General features: G+C 41.2%; 1 protein-coding gene across 4 annotated transcripts in view; it reads right to left on the reverse strand.

Annotated features, from left to right (window-relative positions):
• Positions 1–12,937, reverse strand: part of IL1RAPL1 (interleukin 1 receptor accessory protein like 1) — a 686,647-nt gene extending 673,710 nt beyond the window's left edge. For 2 of the 4 annotated variants that reach the window (XM_064707014.1, XM_064706999.1), the window contains exon 1: positions 9,210–9,318. In XM_064707014.1, coding sequence (XP_064563084.1) covers positions 9,210–9,212 — 3 coding nt within the window. In that variant the 5' untranslated portion in view covers positions 9,213–9,318. Of the gene's footprint in view, positions 1–9,209; positions 9,319–12,128 lie in introns of those variants that run through there. The other 2 variants (XM_064707010.1, XM_064707004.1) reach the window with 2 other exon arrangements.
• Between the last annotated feature and the right edge of the window lie 8,199 nt (positions 12,938–21,136).

The following is a 21,136-nucleotide window of genomic DNA, read 5'->3' on the forward strand; positions in this document are numbered from 1 at the left end:
TTGTTTAATTTTACTCTTTGAAAAGGACTGAGCAAAAATTGTGCTCCATCATAATGAAGCTATTTTTAAAATAAGCTTTATATAGTAAGAGATAAGTAAGAGATATAGTAAGCTTTATATAGTCCTCTAAGATAAGCAGAAAGACAATTTGTACTTTAAAACAAATTATGGACTTAAATGAATGGGTATCTAAATTTAATTAAAAAAATATTTTTCTTTCTGGTGTGTCCTTTCTCTTTTTTCTGGGGGGAAGTTATATGAGTCATTTTTTTCTTTTGAATTAGAGCCTTAGTAGATAATCCTCAAAACAAACTATAAAGTTTATGGGTGCAAAAAATTGCTGTTATATGAACACAGTCTTACTGTATGATATTTTTACTGTATTTTTCCTCTATCCTACAATATATAGTATAAATATATAGTATAAATTTCCAGTAAAAGAATAATAAAGAAAAAAAACTTTTTTTAAAGCTAAGAATATTGTGCCAATCTTGGTAGAAAAAAATACAAGATAATTCTATAGTAAACTGTCTCTAGTTGAAAATTCATTCATCAAAACAAAGCATAAGGTTGAAAGCTTATTTGAGAGCATTCTGAGAGGTCAATAAAAATGACAGTAAAAGTGAGGACTGTAGAACCACAGTCCCTGCCAAATAAGCAATAAAATCTCTTATTTACATATTTCAGGTGGCACTGATACAGCCTGATACACTTTGGGCTACATTAAACATTTGCATTCCTGCATTCAGGTTTCATTATTAGATAAACTAGAGTCTGGCTTATATTTATACACACACATATTGCTTTCAAGCAATGGTTTTCATATTCTGTCTCAGTGTGGGATTAAACATACCAAATATATGTTGAAATCTTGACACCAACAGTAATCTAAAGCCATCTACACAGCAAGCAGCTCCTGCCAAACTATGAGATGCACTGCCCACAGCTTCCCCTATTACGAAACACAGACTCCCTCTGAGTTATGAATCCAGGACTAGCACAGAGACAAGATACTGCCATTCACATGACAAGCTACTGCCATTCAGGTGGCTGGTGGCTCTTTGACTCCTTAACTTCCAGAAACATTGAACCAGCTCCTGTGGCAATGCTCGAGGGAGCTTGGATAGAAGAACGTGTGTAGATCTGAAACAGACGTGCAGGTGGGACTGCGCAGTGGGTCTTGGTGGAGGAGGCAAACCTCCAATAGAGAGAGTGGTCTTGAATTCCCTAAGAACAAATTAAAGGAGCATTTCCTATGTAGTTGGACCAGGCAGGAAAGTACAAGAAAGGTAAAACTCTAGTGGTTAAACAGTTCTTAACCATGCAAATAAAATGATAAAAATAATGGTAAAAATAACATATGAAAATTGACATAATGGTTGTGTTTTCAATATTAACACCTATGATTTTATAAGAAAAGTTATGTCTGTACATGCATGCCTCCACTTATATTTATATATATGCTTGTATATATGCACCAATATTATCTGAAACCCATCTAAATAGACACAAACTAAAGCTAAAAGATTATTTTTAACACTCATTCAAGATGGCTGGCGAGCCTTATTTACACATTTCCTGTATTTTTATATATTTAATGAAACATCAAAGCTTTTTAACAAGAAAATTATATACTCATAGCCATAAAGTATACTCTTGTGACTGCATTAGAGTGGCTGTGCAGTATAACTTCTTTGCTTGTTGACAATGGTTTTTGCTATGTTAATTAAATAAGTCTGCGATCTTTATTCATTAAAATTAATGCAATAATATCTATGTTGAAGGTTCACATTGGACTCAATCTGGCAAGCCGAATGAAACAGCTTCACTGGAGTTACTCTAACATTATTCTTGACGGAACAGAGCTCTGACAGCAGATTCTGTGTGAAATCGGTTTACCCTTGCTTCACTTAATATTATTCCAAACCAGCGAGCACGAGCATCTTCAGAGCAGACAAAAATGTCTTCTATTAAACAGGGCTATGGAAACCACAAGCCTCCAGGCACAGGTAGCGGCGGGCGCGGAGCCCGCGGGCCGGGGCATTCCTGCTGGGATGGGGAAATGCCGCCGGCGTCACCGCGGAGCGCTGCGCTCCGGCCCCGCTCCGGAGCCTGGAATCAGCTGGAATTAGCCCAAAGGATGGCACCGAGCACGGCTCGTCCATTCCAGTAACAAGACCTGAAAGAAACAGCAGAGGTTTCATGTACGAAACCCGAGATGCCCTCACCGCTGGGATTATCTCCCGGAGGAGCAGGAGCGGCCCCGCTCCGGCGGTCCCGTTATTCCGTATGTAAAACTCTCTGCGGTACCTGCGGGCATGCAGCAGGTGATGGCTCCGCGCCGACAGCCGAGCTGCAGGCAGCAACAGAACCTCGCTGCTAGGACTGAAAATTCCCAAATCTAATTCACTCCACACTGAGACCAAGCAGCCCTTCCCACAGCACCCCGGGCACTGGATTAAGACTTGATGAGTAAGAGCCAACACAGAGCCGAAGTTCAGCATCAGAAAGCCCCATCAACATTTTTGTTCTGCTAACCAGGTGGGTTACACCTGAACCTTGGCAGAAGGGAAAGCCACGAGCTACATTTGATTCGTGACCATCCATATTTTATTTATAATTAATTCAGGCAACAGGGGAAAAATTAGAAGATGAATAGTGAAGTAATCTCAAATTAAAAAAGATTGATTAATATTTAGGAAACAGGCAGCTGACCCAGCCACCCCCAGTAGTATGACTCACAATACTATTTTCATATTTGTATTATTTAGCATGTAAAGACCTTAGCTGAGAGTCCTGTTCTGCTAAGAACTTGCATTAAGTACTCTGAAAATATCTTTCCTGATTAATTTTCTACTGGAAAAAAAAGTTTTCATTAAATTTTTATGCCTAAAATGGCATCTTTTGATTCAATCCTCCCAAAATCGATGTGCTATATAAATAAAAAATATTAAAAAATCCACCCTCCAACCAAAATGGAAATTACTTATTTTCTGGAGGCCGGAAGAATGGAAATACTTTCTATGATTTCCAAGGGCTGGCAAAAAATTTAATTTCCACTGAGGCAGGAAGAAGAAATTGGCATCACCTTTTCCTCTAGCCCTACTTCATAGATAATAAAATAGAAATATTAAGCAAAGAGTTTATATTATAAATAGATGAAACACTTAAAAAGACATGAAGGCAGAATGTGTTTATGTCTTTCAGTCTTCAGAGACAAGAAATTGAAGTATGGACAAATTTAGCAAAATTTTACAGAGAAGCAATATTTGGAACTAGTGAAAGGGCCTGGTTTCAGACACCGAAGAAATAAAAGACATACACTGCATTAGCTAATATGGAAGTCTTGAGCATTAAGTGATACTACAAATGGACAAAATCCAGAGAAAACAGTAATTAAGGAAGGTCCCTTGTAACTGAATGGTCAGGTGTAGTGCCTGTCCATTGAGCCATGTGACTGTCCTTTGACAGAATTTACATTATTATATATAAGAAATATATTATACATCATTATACATATAAAGTAGTGAAGAATCAGTACGAAGGAGGATAAGTTAAACTAACTAAAGACTGAAACCTATTTGTATTTTGATTAACCTGACAATTTTTTAGAAAGAACTAGCTCAGGATGTACACTAACACTGCATATATTTTAAGGGATTGATTTTAAAGATCTGAGTTTTCCATCACAGCAACTGAAAGTACCAGAGACCAGGGATGGTGTAACAACCTTTTAAGAAATGAGACATTCCTTCCAGTGACTGACCAAAATATGGGGGTTGCATATCCCTTAATGATGGAAATTACTAAGACCGTTTATACTGTCAATAATATAGCTTTAATATAAGCTTTATTGGATTCTGTTAAAGTTTACAAGATTTTCTTTTTATAATCAATGTTAACCTATTAAACATAAGCAGTATGAGGGGGTTCTACCACAGAAAATAACAAAAATTAGGAAATTAGAAGATAAAGCTGGAAACTGATCCAATACCTACAGAGCGCAGTAGGCCTCGTTCCATTTCCATCACTGTGTTTTGGACCAGGACTTTAGTAATGAAGACTTAAACAGCAAAATTAGGCTGTTCAGTCAACATTAATAAATCTTTATTAAGCAGTCCTACAATTGCTGGGTTTGTAAAATGAAGAGAGAGTGAAGTCTCCAGAACACACAGTCCATCTCAGACAGGACATCTCCAAGGGAAGACAATACGAAATCCTTTGGAAGAATCATCCTTTAACATGTCAGAAATTACAGACAACTACATCCCCTGGATACACCACAACTGGGGTACACAATGTGAGAGCCCTACACAGCCTGACAATCTTCTTACCCAGGTATCTATTGCAATGCAACATTTCAAAATTCTGTCTTTATCTAGCTGTTCTATTCTACTAGAGCTTTCTCTTCAGTGTATCCTTGTGCATATGAGACAAAGGATTTGAATGAACTATGTAAAGGAGTGTTTTCCTTAACTCATTTTACATTTTCCACGATTAAATTTTACTGGTCATCAGGAAAACAATATATAAGATAAGCCAAAGTATCTTTCCATAGCCTTCAATATTCCCTGCATCATCTGTTCTTCCATATTGTATCTTCTTTTTTTTTTACTAAATAAAACCTTCACCTCTTTCTTCACATGGGAATCTTTTCATATGGAAGACTTTTTTTTTTTTGCTGTGATTTTCTGGTCTTTTCTTCCTTCTTAATAGGTTTCTGGATAAGAAGTTACCAAAGGCAGATGGATTATTCATACGGAGTATGACAGTGAAGAGTTTTTAAGTGTTACACAAGAAATACTACACAAAGTCTTACATTTCTTTTATAATACATATAAAACCTTCTTCTACTATCAACTGAGAAAATACCCTGCTTGAGTTTCTTCACAACAAGGGGCAAGATTTTTTGATGGTATCCTGTTCTGTTAGGAGAGATCTACAAGAAACATTCAGATTGTATCTTTCAAAGTTTTACCATGTAGATTTCTAAAATTACTTTTGATGCCATTTAGCCCTTCGATAGTCCTTTCAAAGTATGTTTCGGCTTTGATATTCCAAAATACATTTGTGTTGTCTTCAAATATGCCGCATTTACAGATCATTAAAAAATAAATACTAAATCAACCCTAAAAACCAGCTACTGCCTCATGGCTTGTTTGAATGATGCTTGTTTTCCTCCATAAGGAATAACTACAGCACCTTCTGTTCATGGCTTGCTCTCAGCTTCCTTTGGATGTATGAGTGAGTGCACAGGTAAAGGCATGTGCCTGCACAGGCACACATAGGTACCTGTATTTGTGCATGTGTACATGTGCATAACTCTCATCTAGTAACCAGCTACAGAAATGATCCCTGAAAGTGTACATTAAGGTATTAGAGACATCCAAAGTAGGGCTACAAGGATGGGGAAGGGTCAGGAGGGGAATTCTTATGAGGAGAAGCTGAGGGCACTGGGTCTGTTCAGCCAGGAGCACACTGAGGGGAGACCTCACTGCAATGACAAATTCCCCCTGAGGAGAAGTGGAGGTGACAGTGATGATCTCTTCACTCTCATGACCAGTGACAGGACTCAAGGAAATGGCCTAGAGCTGAGTAAAAGGAAGTTTAGGTTGGATATCAGGAAAACATTTTTCACCCAGAGGGTTGTCAGTCACTGGAACAGGCTCCTCAGGGAAGTGGTCACAGCAGCAAGCCTGACTGAGACAAAAAAGCATTTGGACAATGTTCTCAGATACATGGTGTGACTCTTGGGGTGTCCTGTGCAGGGCCAGTGAATTGGACTGAATGATCCTGATGGGTCTCTTTCAACTCAGCATATTCTATTGATTCTATTATAAATAAATATATATGTATGTGCAGAGAGACAGTGCCAATCAGCCAGCCTGATTTAACATTGATGCAAGCACACCACTTTCAGCTATGGGATCCCCCAAAGAAATGTCTAAGAGGAAAATCACAGGCCTTGTCTGTTCTGTAAGAAATGTTGAATTAAAAAAACTCTGTGTATACTGAACATGCAGATCCTATTGACAGATAGGTACACAAGCATAAGTATCTCCATCACAGTCACAACTTGCTGAAAAGGAAATGCCATGCATTTCCAGTTATATTACTCTAAAATAAGCAAAAGAGTTTGAGTGGAGGGGGGAGGGAGAAAAAAGTTTTAATTGGGAAGAGACAGAAAGCATTAAAGGAAAATTGAAGATGCAGAATGCCAAGGTGCTGTATGGTAACAGCTGTGCTCTGCTGCCATCCTGAAATTCTGTGCACTGAGCAGCAACCTGACAGACACAGGGCTAAAACTGCTGCCAGGGATCAGTGCCACACAAAAGCATCCTGGCCAAACACATTCCTGTGCAGACATTGTGGCTCTATCCCAAGGTTTCCATCATACCAACAGATCTTGGTGTGGGAATTATCCCTGAGGCATATGATCTGAGCTGAGAGTCAAATCCAGTAAAGGTGCACTGTCAAATGGATGTAGGCAGGGCACAGACATACTCTCAGGTTCCTTACACCATTCAGGCTCAGCAATTCTCAGTCAGATGCAAATGGTCTGGGAACTCAGGTCAGAGCTGGTTAAGCCCACTGGGAACTCAGAGTGGTTAAGCCCACTCCTAACCAGCAGCAGAAGCCTTTCTCTGCACATGACAATGGATGCACATCACTATGACTTCATTTTCCCTGAAACAGTCTAAACTTTTGGTTGGGATTGAAAAGAACTTGCTACTGACACTCCAAGCACAGCAGCTGCACTACCTTGGTGTCAGTCTTGTGAGAGTATTGTGAAATCCTAGTTGGAAATTAAAAGTATGTACTTTGTCAGAACAAAGTCTGATTTCTGCAAATTATCAGCCTTTTCTAAAATTATAGGCCTTTTCAGTCTTTCCATGTAACAGAAACATTCTTTCTCTCATGTTCCTGACATTAATTTATTATTTTATGGAGAAAGACCTCAAGTTACCTCAATTGAGAGATCACCGTCTCATTGCATGACTGGAAACAGGCATGAAAACATGAAAGCAAAAAGTTGATGGCTCTTGCTCTGAAGATTTTAAGGATTTTCCAAAAAAAAGAAAAAAAAAGAGCAGTGGGCGTTGGGAACTGCAATAACTTTAAGCAGCTGGGTATCCCTAGTAAAGAAAAGAACAGACAAGAGGAATACAAAAATATATTCAATCTCAGAAGACAGAAGATACCTCACTACTGTCTGTACATTTACAAGCTTTTCTGCCCCCCTTTTATTAACCCATTCTGCAGTCTCCATCTTCTTCCTCTTTCACAATGCTCTATTCACCATGCTCAGCTGTAAAGGACCAGAGAACAGAAAACTTTGTGACACCACTACCCCTTGCCTGCCTGCTGATTGTATAGATTTGTATAGATAGTATTGGTCTTCTCAACACATGAATTAGCTTTCTGTAGTTCTTTTTGTAAGCTACACTGAGAATTTCCTAAATTATTTCCACAAGTAAAAAATAAAATGGAAACAATATCTACTGCAGTGGCAAAAATCTAAATGTTTTCATGTTCTCCCTTTCTTTTTCTTCATTCCCAATTGAAAAGTGTCTGTGAGTAAATGCTGCAGCTGATGCTACAACTGTTTAAGGATTATGTCTGTGTGCTGCTCCTACAAACATGAAACTTTAAAGCACATACAGCAGTAAGACTGAGAGATGCCCTTGGTTCGTTTGTTCAGACCCAGTTATTGAGGCATAAATAGTGTGCTGTGTAACACCATGAACTGACCTAGGAGTGCCTATAACACACAGGTACACTGAGACCTAGAAAAACTGAGTGCTCAATGTTAAAACTGAGAGCCAGCACTACCTGATTTCCTTGCCCAGGTCTTACAGAGCTGTGGCAAATGACACAGTACTTTCCCTTTCTGCAGGATGGAGTTCCATATGTGACTACCTCAGGGGAATATGCAAAGCTTTAATATTAACATTCAAAACCCACAAATTTTCATCTTCATCATTTTCTTCTTCCTTCTCCCCCACAAAAGAGTTTTCACCTAAATGCAAATTAATTTTAAGCTGTCACAAAAAGAATTAATTGCTGCATTTAATCTGTTTTTGTTTTAGGAGTATGAAAACTACATGAAATTGCATTAAAAAATGATATGTTAAATGTTCCCTCCTGAGTCACTAAGTCACTGTGGTCCATCACTGCATATTTAATTACATTTTAAAATAAAAGAATATACTTGAATTGATAGAGCATAATGGCTGCTTTGGTGCTGATGTAGATATTCATATAAAGACTTAAAGAAACACATGGATTACTGACCTGATGGGCCATGTCAGTAACCTAAACAGCCATCATGGTCTCTGCTGTGAATTCTTATTTCTTAGACCCCTGACACAACGGATGGAAACAGGATAGAGTTTTATAACAGAAATGCTGACACAACCTTACCTATAGCTGTGCAAATGGTGCTTCTATAATTAAACTTTACAACTTCAGCACCACTAGATAGGTTGCTACTTTTTAATCATATTAATCAGAGCTTCATGTTTCAATTGCCATATATTATCATGCAGTGTGAACTATAAAAATAAAAAGATTCCCAGCCGCTAAATATCACAGCTGTTATGAAACACAGAAGTATATTCAAACACTTCTCTGTAAGTGCAAATACACTGAAGGAAAGCCTCAGTTGATTATCCATTTTTTTTGGTTTTTTTCCTAATACATGAGTTCAACATAATGGCCACAGAAAGTACTCTGAATGCATTACAAGAATATCACTGAACAGTAAAAAAAGTTTCATTAAGATCTGCCCTGTTTCAAATTTTCCTATCAGCACTAAAACAAGTCTGCTGTTTTCTATGACAATGACAGCCAGAAGCCTGCTCTTTCAGAAGAAGGCACTGAGATTATTCTTCATGCACTGCTGTTTTCTTTAAAAGCCAGCTCTCCAGCAATAGCGAGGAGTGGGTGGCCAAAATCTCACTGCTTTCAGTGGTCTGAGATTTGGAGCCTGGGAATGTTTTATGTAAATATTTCTTTTCACATTTTCTCTTCATTTGTCCGAGTGATTTACAGCTTTACTTCAGCAAGGAAAGTTTCCTCTCAAAAAAGCTACATTTGGTGCAAACTGAAGAGATGTTGCATTGGAGCTGAAACCCTCTATTTTTACCAAGTGGGCATGGCTAACTACAACAATAAAATTAATCTATAAATAAAACTTGGTTGCTTACCATTCTCTATTGTCCTGAATTTGCAAATCCTTGAATGCTGCATGCCACTTTGCATGTACCATGTGATGCATTCCCACACTGTCAGTGCCTACTCCTCTACAGCAGCAGTTTTATAACACCTTCAGGAGACAATTGTGCTCTCCTTTGAGATGGGTGGTACAGGTGTGTGGCCTGTGTGGCCTGTGTGTCACAAGGGGTCCTGCAAGCAATCAGTGAAAAGAGCATGCCTGCAATTTTGTGTGGGGGAGAGTATGCAATGGACATTTCTGAATATTATAAGAGCTGTAGCAATGCATAGGAGTTGCCATAGTGTTATTCTGACCCCTGAAGGATGGAAACAGAGTTAACTTCATATCCTTTTTTTCCCAATTTACTCAGTATACTCTATGAATGTCAAACTCTAAACTGCATTAGCATGATATTTTAGTGCTTGCCCAGACCTATCCTCCAGAAATATGAATATAGTCATGAACTAATGGTGAATCTACTTTAAAATACTGATGTTTTCAGGGAAGCAGGAAAAAATGATTTTTCAGGCTGCTGTAGGGTAAAATTACTGTGAGTTTGATAGTGCATTAAATCTAGTAGGTATGTGAAGATCATGTTTATCAAGAGATGTAAAACCCACTCTGCCCTCACCTCTTCTTAACTGAAAAGTATTTCAGTGACATTTTGCTGGAATGGATTCAGAGTGAAGTGGGGAAGGACACAGGTCAGTGACGATAAGATCACTCATTTCAGCTGAGTTAAGATTTCATCAGGCTTACATTTTTCAGAAAATGCATGTGTTAGAGGTATGGGCCCTCAGCAGTGCCTTTGTGAGCTTATCTATCTTCAAGGAGTGCTCTTCCCCCTCCTCTCCCTGAACAGATAGGAAAAGTGATTCAGGATTCTAAAAGGGGCATTAAGGCATATCCTGATACTGCTATCTTTGAGGACAATTTGCTAAAAAAGTCTGAGTTAAACCAATGGGACTCCTGTTACTCCTTTGCTCTTCCACTCACTTCTATGGTATTTGAAATGCAGTAAGAGACCACCTTTTGGGCTCCTGCAAATGTAACAGGTGCATGAAGCTGTTGGATCTGACAATACTTTTCCCCCCGTCAGTCAGGCTGTATTGTAACAGTGCAGCAGCACCCTGCCAAAGCTGAGAGCAGTGGCTGCTCGCACCGAGAGAGGCTCAGCTCTCAGCTCTCAGCGCCGCACACACCCGGGCAAAGAGGCTCCGGCTCTGCCCGGAGCACACAGGTCAGCAGAACGCCGAGCTCGGAGCCAGCCGGCGGCCAGGGGACAGCAGGAGGAGGAGGATCAATTTTAATTTCGGTATTGTTCCTCCTCCGCTCAGCTGTTGCCATGCACCCGAGCCCAGGTTGCGGTGTGACCTTGCGAAGGAGCCGGGGCCGCTCAATGGGAGCATTGTGCAGCCCGGCCGGGGCTCCTCGGGAGCCTCTGCCGGGTGTGGCCGAACCAGCCCTCGGCAGCCTTCCCCTCCTCCTCCTCCTCCTCCTCCACTCCTCGTCCTCCGTGAACTCCCTGTCCCGGGGAAACTCCGCCAGCAGCACGCCGATGCAAAGGCAGCCTGCAAGAGGCAAACCCCGTGTCGGGAGCTGAGCAAGGATCTCCCCTCCTCTGCCCAGGTCTCCATCCCTCGCTGCCGGGAGCGCTACAAAGTTAAGCCAAGTGATCGATACGCTATAGGAGAATATTATTCCACTATCGGCGACTGATGCCACTGATGTAATCAAGTTACATAATCGCCGTCTTTGCACAAATACATCCATCTTCCTACAGACAGATCTGCATATCTTCTTGCATCCATTATGCATGAACTCACCAGCAGTACATGAGGGTACATATTTTCGCACACACTGTGTAACTTTAGCATTGCAGTGCATTGCACTGCACAACGTCATCACTATCGATTCCCTCAACCTTCCCCCATTCCCTCTTATCAGAACTGATTTTGCAGAGAGAGATTACCAATGTGCATTGCTCGGATCCCTTTAAATTTTTAAAGGCTGAAGTGCTTCCCTCACTCGCTTCTGTTCTTAAGAAGATGATCTTTCCTTTTTCTCTCGTCTCGTTTCACACCACAAGTAACAGGAATGAATTCCCACACAGTCCCTCAGCCAGATGCATGCATGTATGAAATACCGAAGATAGCATCTCTGTTTGCACATCTTCCAACTCCCATACACGTGGTCCGAGGTTTCAGTAGGTAAGTTATTGGGTAAAAAAGATATTTTGTAAGAGCAGCTGGATGAGATATTTTCAGGCTAGTGACATTTATGGTCTTTCTCTAGAATGAAGCTGAGGGGATTCTGTCCTTAGCACCTCTCAGTTTATAATTTCCTTGCAGGATTTACAGGAACAGTTGTAATCCCAAATTACCAATGGCATTTAACCCCTTTAGCACCAGTGCACTGTACCACGATCAATAAGGATCACCACCTTAAAGTTTAACAACTTGAAAAGCAGATTTTCTCTACCTCCATTGCAGCTATGAAATGCAGCAGAACGCTGCACAGAGTTGGAAAGATCTATTTAACCAGAGGATGGGATCCGACCTCATATTAATTAGATTCCATCATAGAGAGCTTCTTTGCTGTCACATAACCTTTCCAGTCAAACATATTACAATCAAGGAAATAAAAAATAAAAAGAGGTAAAATTAAAGACTCCTTGCTCTGACAGTACTCTCCCAAATCCAGAGGGTGCATAAATATAGAGGGGGGAGATTTTTTTTTTCAATTTATCGCAAAAAGCACTCACCAGAAGACCCACTGCAGTTATTCCACTCAACTGCCAATAGCGGCTGTAGCCCCTCGCATCAGGGTAATGCAGCAATCCCGAAAGTGCCCATTTCAGTCACCCTCCACCAAGTTTAGCATTGCCGGGCTTTTGCCTGGATAAAATTACCTTACCCACAGGAGTCTCCCGAAATATTCCTCCGGTGCGATCAGTCAGCGAGGCGAGTGCCGGTCACCACACTGCGCACTCGGCCGGAGGAGCCCCGTGTTTACTCCTGGGGCTCAGCTGGCCGCGAGTGCCGCGGACGCGGCGCCCATCCATCCACCGCTGCCAGCTCCGCCGGGGGCGCAGGTAATTCCATACAGACTTCGGCGCCCCCCACCCCCCCGAGTCGCCCCTTCCTTCCTAGTTCAGAAAGTGCCCGCGTCGCCGGCGGGAGGTACCATCCAGGTGCGGCGAGGGGGGGCGGGGGGAAGGGGGCGGCCGGCCTGGGGCCCCCGCGCCGCCCGCGGGCAGCTCCGCGCCCAGCGCGCCGGATCCCGGCTGCCCGCACAAGTATCCGGTGAGCGACGATCCGGAGGGGGGGGTTCCTTTCCTGGTGCTGGGCGAATGTGGGGAAAACGCTCCGGGGGGGCCGGGGGAGGGTGCCTGACGGGTCCTAGCACCCGCACCGCAGCGCCAAAAAAAAAAAAAAAGGAATGAACAAAAAAAAAAAAAAAAAAAGGAGGGGGGGAAGGTTTGGGGAGAAATTCTCCAAATGGAAAAGAAGAAAGGAAAAAAAAAATCAGTTGTCCGCTTGCCCCGAACGATACTAATCCCCGGTGAAAATGACAAGTGATCAGCAAAGAAGAAGAGGAGGTCTTGATTGATAACCACAATCCACCCAAAATATCCTCGGGAGCAGAGGAAGAGAGGGAGGGAGAGAGGCGAGAGAAACTGCAGTGCATGAACGATCCCTGTGTTCCTACGAGACGGGCTCGCTCTCTCGCTCGCTCGGCGGAACGCGCCCTCCGCCGGGCCGGCAGGAAGGGGCCGGCACTGCCCCCCGATGGACAGCGCCGCACTCGCTCTCCGCGCTGCTGCGGGGGGAGCCGCCGGGGAGGGCCCTGCCGAAGGGATCCTGGAGAAACTCCTGGCGAGCGGGGCCTCCCTCCCGCTCTGCTCTTCTCTTCTCTGCTCTCCCTCCGCCCCGGCGCCGCCGCCTCCCCGCGCCGCCTCGGTCCGCAGCGCCGGGGCCGCTCCGCTCGGTTCAGCTCCGCTCGGTTCAGCTCCGCTCGGCTCCGCCGGGGCAGCGGCGGGGGCACGGCCGGACGCGCAACACGCGCGGGGGTCACCCGGCTTCGCTTCACCTCCTGTGCTCCGTTTTATTTTTCTCCCCCCCTCTTCCCCTCCGGTTTCCCAAGCGAAGTGTTTTAGGAGAGATGATACATTATCTATTCTTGGATTTTTATAAGGCAAACTGTGGGCCTCGCTGTTGCCATGGGATCTTCTTTGTGCGAACTCTCTGAACTGTGTGGGAACAGTTTTATTTCCTTCCCTTCAGATTTTTGTCTTTATTTTTTTTTCCCCCCTTCTCTTCTGCAACTCTTCTGAAGATATGTATCAAAATGTAACTGCATTATTGCCAATTAAGATTAACAGCAGCTGCAAGGTGCATCTAATTAGGAATGTTAATTACTTCATGAAATAAATAGTCATTTGCGGATGTTTATTATACTAAACAAATGTTCTATAAAACATAACTCAGATTCTGACACTCCCATCAATACATTTGTTCCCATTCCTGCACAAAGGTGCAGGGGAGTAGGCGCCCTTCTTCCATTGCATTTACCTTCCAGGTGCACACACACAGGGAAGAGATGGAATTGCCTGTGCATAGGTACAGGGTTGCATGGGAGGCATTTTGAACTCTTACAACCCATTGTATGGGGTGAGAGTGTGGAGGAGCAGGAAATAGCTGAGCAATATGAGGTAAATGTGTACAATTACATATCTGTTTATTTCTTTGTAAATAACACTCTTCAAAACCTGGACAAAGAGACTAGACTGTTCACTTACTTCTTCATCCATCCTGGCTCCTTGTAGGGTCCTTCCTTGTAGAGAGGAATCAAAATTGCTGCAGTTATTAAACCCCCAATATCTTACAAGAGAAGGGAGAAAAGAAAAAGCAGCCCATGGACGAATATGATTATATTATGGAATATGATAAAGGATTATCAATAGGCAGATAACATGCCATGTAGAGTCAGTGGGTTGCAGGAGGGGTGGGAGCTGTTGCAGAATTTGTGGAACTTGCTCACACCCCACCCCATCTCTCCTTATAACAGAATGGCGTTCTTCGTGTCAGATAAAAAAATAGATGAAACTAGAAACGAGTGCAGCGGCCAGTAGTCAAAATCCAATGTTAAAACAAAAAAATTAATGTGACTGGCTAAACCAGGCATTCAGATACTACTATGATGAGTGATCCATATGTGTGGGCAGGTAAAAGAGACATGAGAAACTTTATGGGATTCTCTTTGTGGATCAGTATAGGGCATTTTATGTTAGCTAAGTGACTCATACCATATACTTTAGAGAGCAGGTTTGGGTGCTTGATTTAGAAGCCCGGGCATCCTAGCTGCTTGACAGAGTGAGACGGAAAGACAGAGGGGTTCCCAACTTTGGTTCTCACCATTATCCTTTGGGAGAGCTGCTTTCTCACCATGGGGATGTGACAACAGACTCCCAGCACAGGCACCTCCATCACGGGAATTCCAAGAGTCTTCCTTGTGCCTTGACAGAGCGACAGATGCTTGAGGCTGCTCATAGTCTGCAAAGGGCAGAGAGTAGGAAGGAGATGCTTGGGCTAGCCCTAACCCAATTTGTCTTCAGTTCCTGATGCTTTACAGATTTCTCTTCCACTGATAGCTAAGCCATTTAATGTCTCCATCCTTTTGTTCCTTCTCTGTATAATGTGAATTAACACTGTTCTTACTCATAAGGGTGCAGTGAAGATAAAAAGGCATTAATGTTTGTTAGGTGTTCTTACACAGTGGTCATGGGAGCTATATAAGTTCCCAGAGAGGCTGATTAAGTGTCTGGCAGAAGAAACGGAAAATGAAAAAGGGTGGAAGCCAAAAGCTGTGGACAAAATACAATGGAATTGCTAAAATGGCTGAAACCATACTAATAACACAGAAAACTGTAGACCATTCACATGTGCAGAATACAAACCACCTGTGTTCTTGAGTTAAATTTATCCCAGGATTAAAGAAACTAGATTCTGTTCATTTCTCAGTTACTGAATTGCTATGAAGAGCAATGTCGGTGTATGGATACAAGCATAAGAGATTTTATTTTTTTTTTCTCAGCCACATACTTAATCTCTAATTGGCTTCATCCTGCCCTTAATAAGTATGGTTTTTAGGATGTAGAAGGGGATCTCCTTTGTCCTCATCATGACTTGTGTTTTCAAGAAATTTCACCAAAGAGAAGAGCATTATCTTGTCTGTTTTAATTCCATGGCATTCAGTGCATGCTGAAATGTTTAATATGAATGGGTAGTGTATCTTGTACCTGAACTATATGTGTGACCTTGATGCCTTGTGTCCCTTGAAAGAAGGAAGAGGCACAAGCCACATCCTCATATATACCTCAGTGTGTGTCCTTAAAAGGATCATCACATTTAGTGTGTGTTAAGTGAAACAGTGCAGTCAAAGTAAGCTTCCTTTTCTAAAAGTAATACGTATCTAAAATGAAAGGGCTGACAGGGTATGTGGGTCTGAAGGACGTTAACTTCATGCAGAATGCTCTTGGTTGGTAAATCCAGTTTATTTGAATGGGTACTGCCCAGGAGCTGATATCCACAACCCCCTTAGCTGCCAGGGGTTCTACAAAACTTCATGGCCTCATGCTTACCCTGCCAGCAAATCTGTCCTGAGGGTTCAGAGACTGGCCGGTCTTGATTTCTTGTTACCTGCCTGTGGATTTTAGGTAGTAAACATTGTTTCCATTTGAGTATTTATTTTCCACTTAGCAAATGCAGGGAGAAACAGGGTAACACAAAACACCAGCACTTGCACATTCTCTTGCTGAGTGTGCATATACAATAGAACTATGACATGATATGAATCTGACAGCATGGAAAACAAGCATAGATTTTTAGATTTAAAAAGTAATGAAATCACAGTTTCCAAAATATGCCTTCACTCCCCCACTAAAAACACCAAACAGAACCCCTGCTCATGTAAAAATCTGTTTCTGAGGCCTTTGATCATGTAAACTGCATTTTCAATCTAATCACTAAACAGTTTCAGCAAAGAAAAAAGATCAGCACTTTGCCTAGCTTTTTTCTTTTCCCCTTTTCAAAACACAATTGCATTGATCTTATTAGAAACAGGTTCCCTTTTGTCCACTTTTGGCAGACTAAGTGGCCTTGAATGCTTCAGAGAGAACAAAAAAAAAACATGAAATCTGCTATGTGATTAACTTCCTAGTTCTTGGGTTCTTGTGTATATTTTATATTTTTAAATTTTGTATATTTTATGTTATATATAATTGCATTTTATTTGTTGAGTGCTTTATATATTGTATATATAAATATATAAATATATATATATATATATACACATGTGTATATATCCTTTTCATAAATTTAGGCAAGAGTGTTCAAGAAAGAAGATATTTTAGAAAGAATAATCCCTAATTCTGTGTCATGTGAAAATTTTGAAAGCAATTTCCTTTACAGAGGAGCCTGATTCTAATGAGTACATACCTAGTCAGGGAATAATGCTCATCTAATAATGAAGAGATTTAATCACAAAAATTCTTGCTTATAGTTTTAATTGCAATTATATTTTTCTTTTCCTGAGCCACTGTTGGGTTTCCATAGTCAGATTTTGGTAGCAGGGGAAAGAGCTGCAGGGGTGAGAAGCTGCTGGAAGCTTCCTCCATGTCCAGCAGAGCCAATGCCAGCTCCAGGATGGACCCACTGCTGGTCCAGGCTGAGCCCATCAGGAATGGTGGGAACACCTCTGGGATAATCTATTTGAGAAGAAAAAAACAAGTTACTGTGCAGTTGTAATTGCAGCCAAAGAGCAGGGTGGGAACATGTGAGAGGAGCAGCTCTGCAGACACCAAGGTCAGTGGAGGGGAGCAGTGGAGAGGCTTTGGTGGGTGGGTGGCATCCAGACAGTGCCATCCCACCACAGCCACATGCACCTTTCCCTAGGTACAGTGTGCTGTGCTGATTGCTGAGCTGTGTTGTCCCAAGTCCTGCAGTTGTACTGTGCTTTTCCTGTTGGTGCCATTTTTGTGTGGCTGATTTGGCAGCTTTGTCAGACAGCCCAGGGTATCTGGTACCCTGCTCTGCCAGGGCCTTGCTGCTGAGACAGATCTTCTGTGTCAGGTACTCATCAGCTGTAGGTGGCCTGGGCAAAGCATTACAGAACCCATGGATGAAAAGTGACGTTGCATAAAAGCTAAATATCTTGTTACTATTTTAATGCATGCACTTCATTGAATTCTAATGATTAAAGAAAACAAAATTTGCATATCTATATGTATACATATATAAATATAATATTTTAAAAAATATATTAGCTTTGTTGTCCTTCAGCTTATTGCTTTAACCTAATATAGCAAAGGATAATGTCAAGGTAATTAAATGTTCATCTCTTTCCCATTTTTAATTTTGCAGAATAAATGGTTACTTGTTGTTCCCCTAGTCTCTCATTAGAGTATCTCAAATGAAGATAATGCCCATCCATAAGCTGCTTAGAACATATACCTCATCTATTTAATTAAACAGTACTCTATCACAGGATGAGAAAAGTAAAATGATAGGGTGCATTCATGCATTTAAAAAAATCTTTATGTTTCAGTTCAGAGTTGCTTTATTTTTTTTCCCCTAAGGAACTAACAGAAGGCAGCAATAAGGGATTATTTTTCTTTGCAGATCTGTTTAAAGTATTCAGTATTATAAATATCATCCAATTCCTATAAAGTCTATAGAAAGACTCCTATTGCTTCAGTAGGTGTTACAGTAGTCTTGCACTACTGTTGTCTAACCAAAGATCACAAATTGGAGATTTTAAATACAAGAATTATTCAGAAAAAAGTTGCACAGGAACAAGTGACCCAAATTATCAGAGTATTCCTTTAGGCAGTGATGTGTCCCAGCAGTGGCCAGGGCTGGATGGCTGCAGGTGAAAAAGGCAGGGCTGATGACAACCAAAAGCAATTCTCATGTAATGCCCCTCCCAACTTCTGACAGCTGCCAGTACAGGGATTTTCACTTTTCATCATGAGAAAATGCTAGTCACGAATGTGAAAAGTGTTAGTACTTAAGAGACAAATTGATCTGAAAAAAACCCCAAACAACCCAACACCCAAACCCTAAAGGAAAAAGCAACATCACAAGCAAAACTTTGTTGAGTCATACAGCTGCTTTGTGAAAAAAAAAATTAATCTATTAATTTTTATTTATTTTTTTCATTCTGAAATTGCCAGAAGGTGGGAAAAGAGCAGCTGTGACGGCATTCACAGGGGTTTTTGGATTGGGGAAGAGATGAGGATCTGACTCCATGTTTCAGAAGGCTTGATTTATTATTTTATTATATATATTACATTAAAACTGTACTAAAAGAATAGAAGAAAAGGTTTCATCAGAAGGCTGGCTAAGAATAGAATCAGAAAGAATGATAACAAAAGCTTCTGTCTCGGACAGAGAGTCCAAGCCAGCTGACTGTGATTGGCCATTAATTAGAAACAGTTCTATAAGACCAATCACAGTTGCACCTGTTGCATTCCACAGCAGCAGATAACCATTGCTTACATTTTGTTCCTGAGGCTGCTCAGCTTCTCAGGAGGAAAAAAACCAAAGGAAAGGATTTTTCATAGAAGATGTCTGTGACAAGCAGCTCCCATGGGCTGCTGCCCCCTCCCTGCTGTGCTGCTCCCCCTGCCCAGCTCCTCCTTCCCAGCCCACTCCAGCCACTCAACCCTTCTGTTGCTGAAAGCTTTTCTCAGCAGGACAGGGATATTTCCATGGCCTCCTGGCTGCCTGTGGGCAGGCCATGGCTGGCAGTGGCAGGGCCAGGCATCAGGGACTTTCCCCAGCAGATCTGTCCTATCCATCCATGGGGATACTATACCCAATTTAATAATTATCATTTCTGTGCACTCCTGGATGTCTGTCAGCATCTGCTCATTCTTGTTCTGAGATGTGGTATCAGTCCTGTTTGCATAAATGGGGTGTCTGTGGTCATCGTGTCATTAATGGGTGCGTAATACAATTTTTTTTTTCCTTTGACTGCAAAGTCATTTGTTGAAGCATTCACTCCCTCACCACTGAAATTACTTCTGCAGCCTTGGTGCAGGTTGGCCGGCCAAAATGTGGAGTCATGCAGGCCAGGGGAGCAGTGGGACTGCCAGGAGCAATAATGTGCTCACTCAGATACAGCTCCATATGAGCAAGTTCCCAAACAACCATGGCTACTTTCATCCTGATGTACATTAAGTACTAAACTTTCATATATCAAAGAGCGTGACTGACAAAAACAAAATGAAGTCCAGAAATTGCCTGTGTAGATGTAAACCACTTTGACAGGAACAGACTAAAATTTAACTGGTTTAATGTTCCTGAGTAAAAATATTCTTTGGAAAGTTATGAAGCAGAATAAGAGATTGCTGAAATCAAAGATGTGTGAATTATCTACCTCACAGAGCTCGTGAATCAATTACATATAAAGCTATACATGTCAAAATTAATTAACCTAAGAAATACTTATTATTCAGTGTTGTTGATTTTCGTCCTCCCCACTATACACACACACGTGTGCATAGCAAGGAACTTGATTTTGTGCTTACCAATGCATCAATTTAGCAGCTGCAAAGGTTTGTCCCAGCTATTAATATAAGTGATTAGAGTCATCTGCAGTCAATGTTTTGTAGCTTCATTTTGCTATTTGGATGCCATGGGGAGATCAAGGCCTGGGCTGCACATGGCGAATAACTTACTGAGGGCAGGCAGGGGAAAGGGGGAGGGAAAAATCAACATCTTTATTACATGTATGACAGGTCTTGATTGCAAAACCTGGCTGAGAAGAATGTATCAATACAGGTGTACTGTGGGTCCCCTAACTAAAGTGGGGAAAATGACTGTAAAGGAGATTAGAAAGATTTTGCAGGCAAGCAAAAAAAAAAATTAAAGATGATAGTGATAAAAAACTTTACCTTGGGTGTTATGGTGGAACATGGTGATTAAAGTTTAGGACATAATAAGCACTTACTCTTTGGAACAACTAAGCAGAGAACTCACGAGCAGAGAAGCAGCTCTTTACCTCTTAACAGTGCACAAGACCCAGTTCAAGAACCAATTATTTAAGTACCACTGTACAATAATCATTGTGAGGTATGCAGATTCCTGAAGCAAATCAAAATAATCTCACCTTCTCTTACTGAAATATTGTTTTACTGTAAAGAGAGGCAATACGTAAATATAATGGAAGTTACTTAAAATTAACTTTAAAAAATTCACTCCAAACAGCAAAATATTAGTTGGTGCAAAGGATGCTGTTCAAAGACATCATGTTGCAGTCTGGTGAAAGAGCCTATCAGATCCGTGTAAAAGGGCTAGCTTGATCCTGAAAAATAGTAAAGAGTCTTTTGGAGATTAAAATAAGCCCCTTCTTTCCAACATGAAAATCACAGCCAAATAATTGGAAATTTTATATAGTAAATTAAATGTAAAGCTATAGCAACTCAGCCCTGATAAAAATGTTGAGAATCAACCCACTAACAGCATATAACATAGAGAAAAAATATTTTCAAACTCATTAGAAGATGAAGTTTGCCATCATTGATAATAGCAGATGATTCAGTAGAATGAGAATTAGCAGAAAAAAACCTCCAGTCAATAGAGCAATAACAAGTCAAAAAAGAGTCAATTTATAGATATTGTTCTAGTACATAGGAGATGTTTAGCATCTAAAGGTGATAAAATGATTATTGCTACCACAGTTTAAAGTATTTTTGGTTTCACAAAAGTCTTGTAGTACTCACAAAGGAAACTATCAATATCACTATCAAAGTTTCTCAAAAATATCAGATTATTATTAAACAATTTTCAATAATCAATCAAAACATGAAGATCAAGAATCATTGGGACTAGAAATGGAAACAAAACTGCAAAG

Source organism: Zonotrichia leucophrys, chromosome 1, assembly GCF_028769735.1.
Source record: "Zonotrichia leucophrys gambelii isolate GWCS_2022_RI chromosome 1, RI_Zleu_2.0, whole genome shotgun sequence".
Classification (NCBI taxonomy): Eukaryota; Metazoa; Chordata; class Aves; order Passeriformes; family Passerellidae; genus Zonotrichia; species Zonotrichia leucophrys.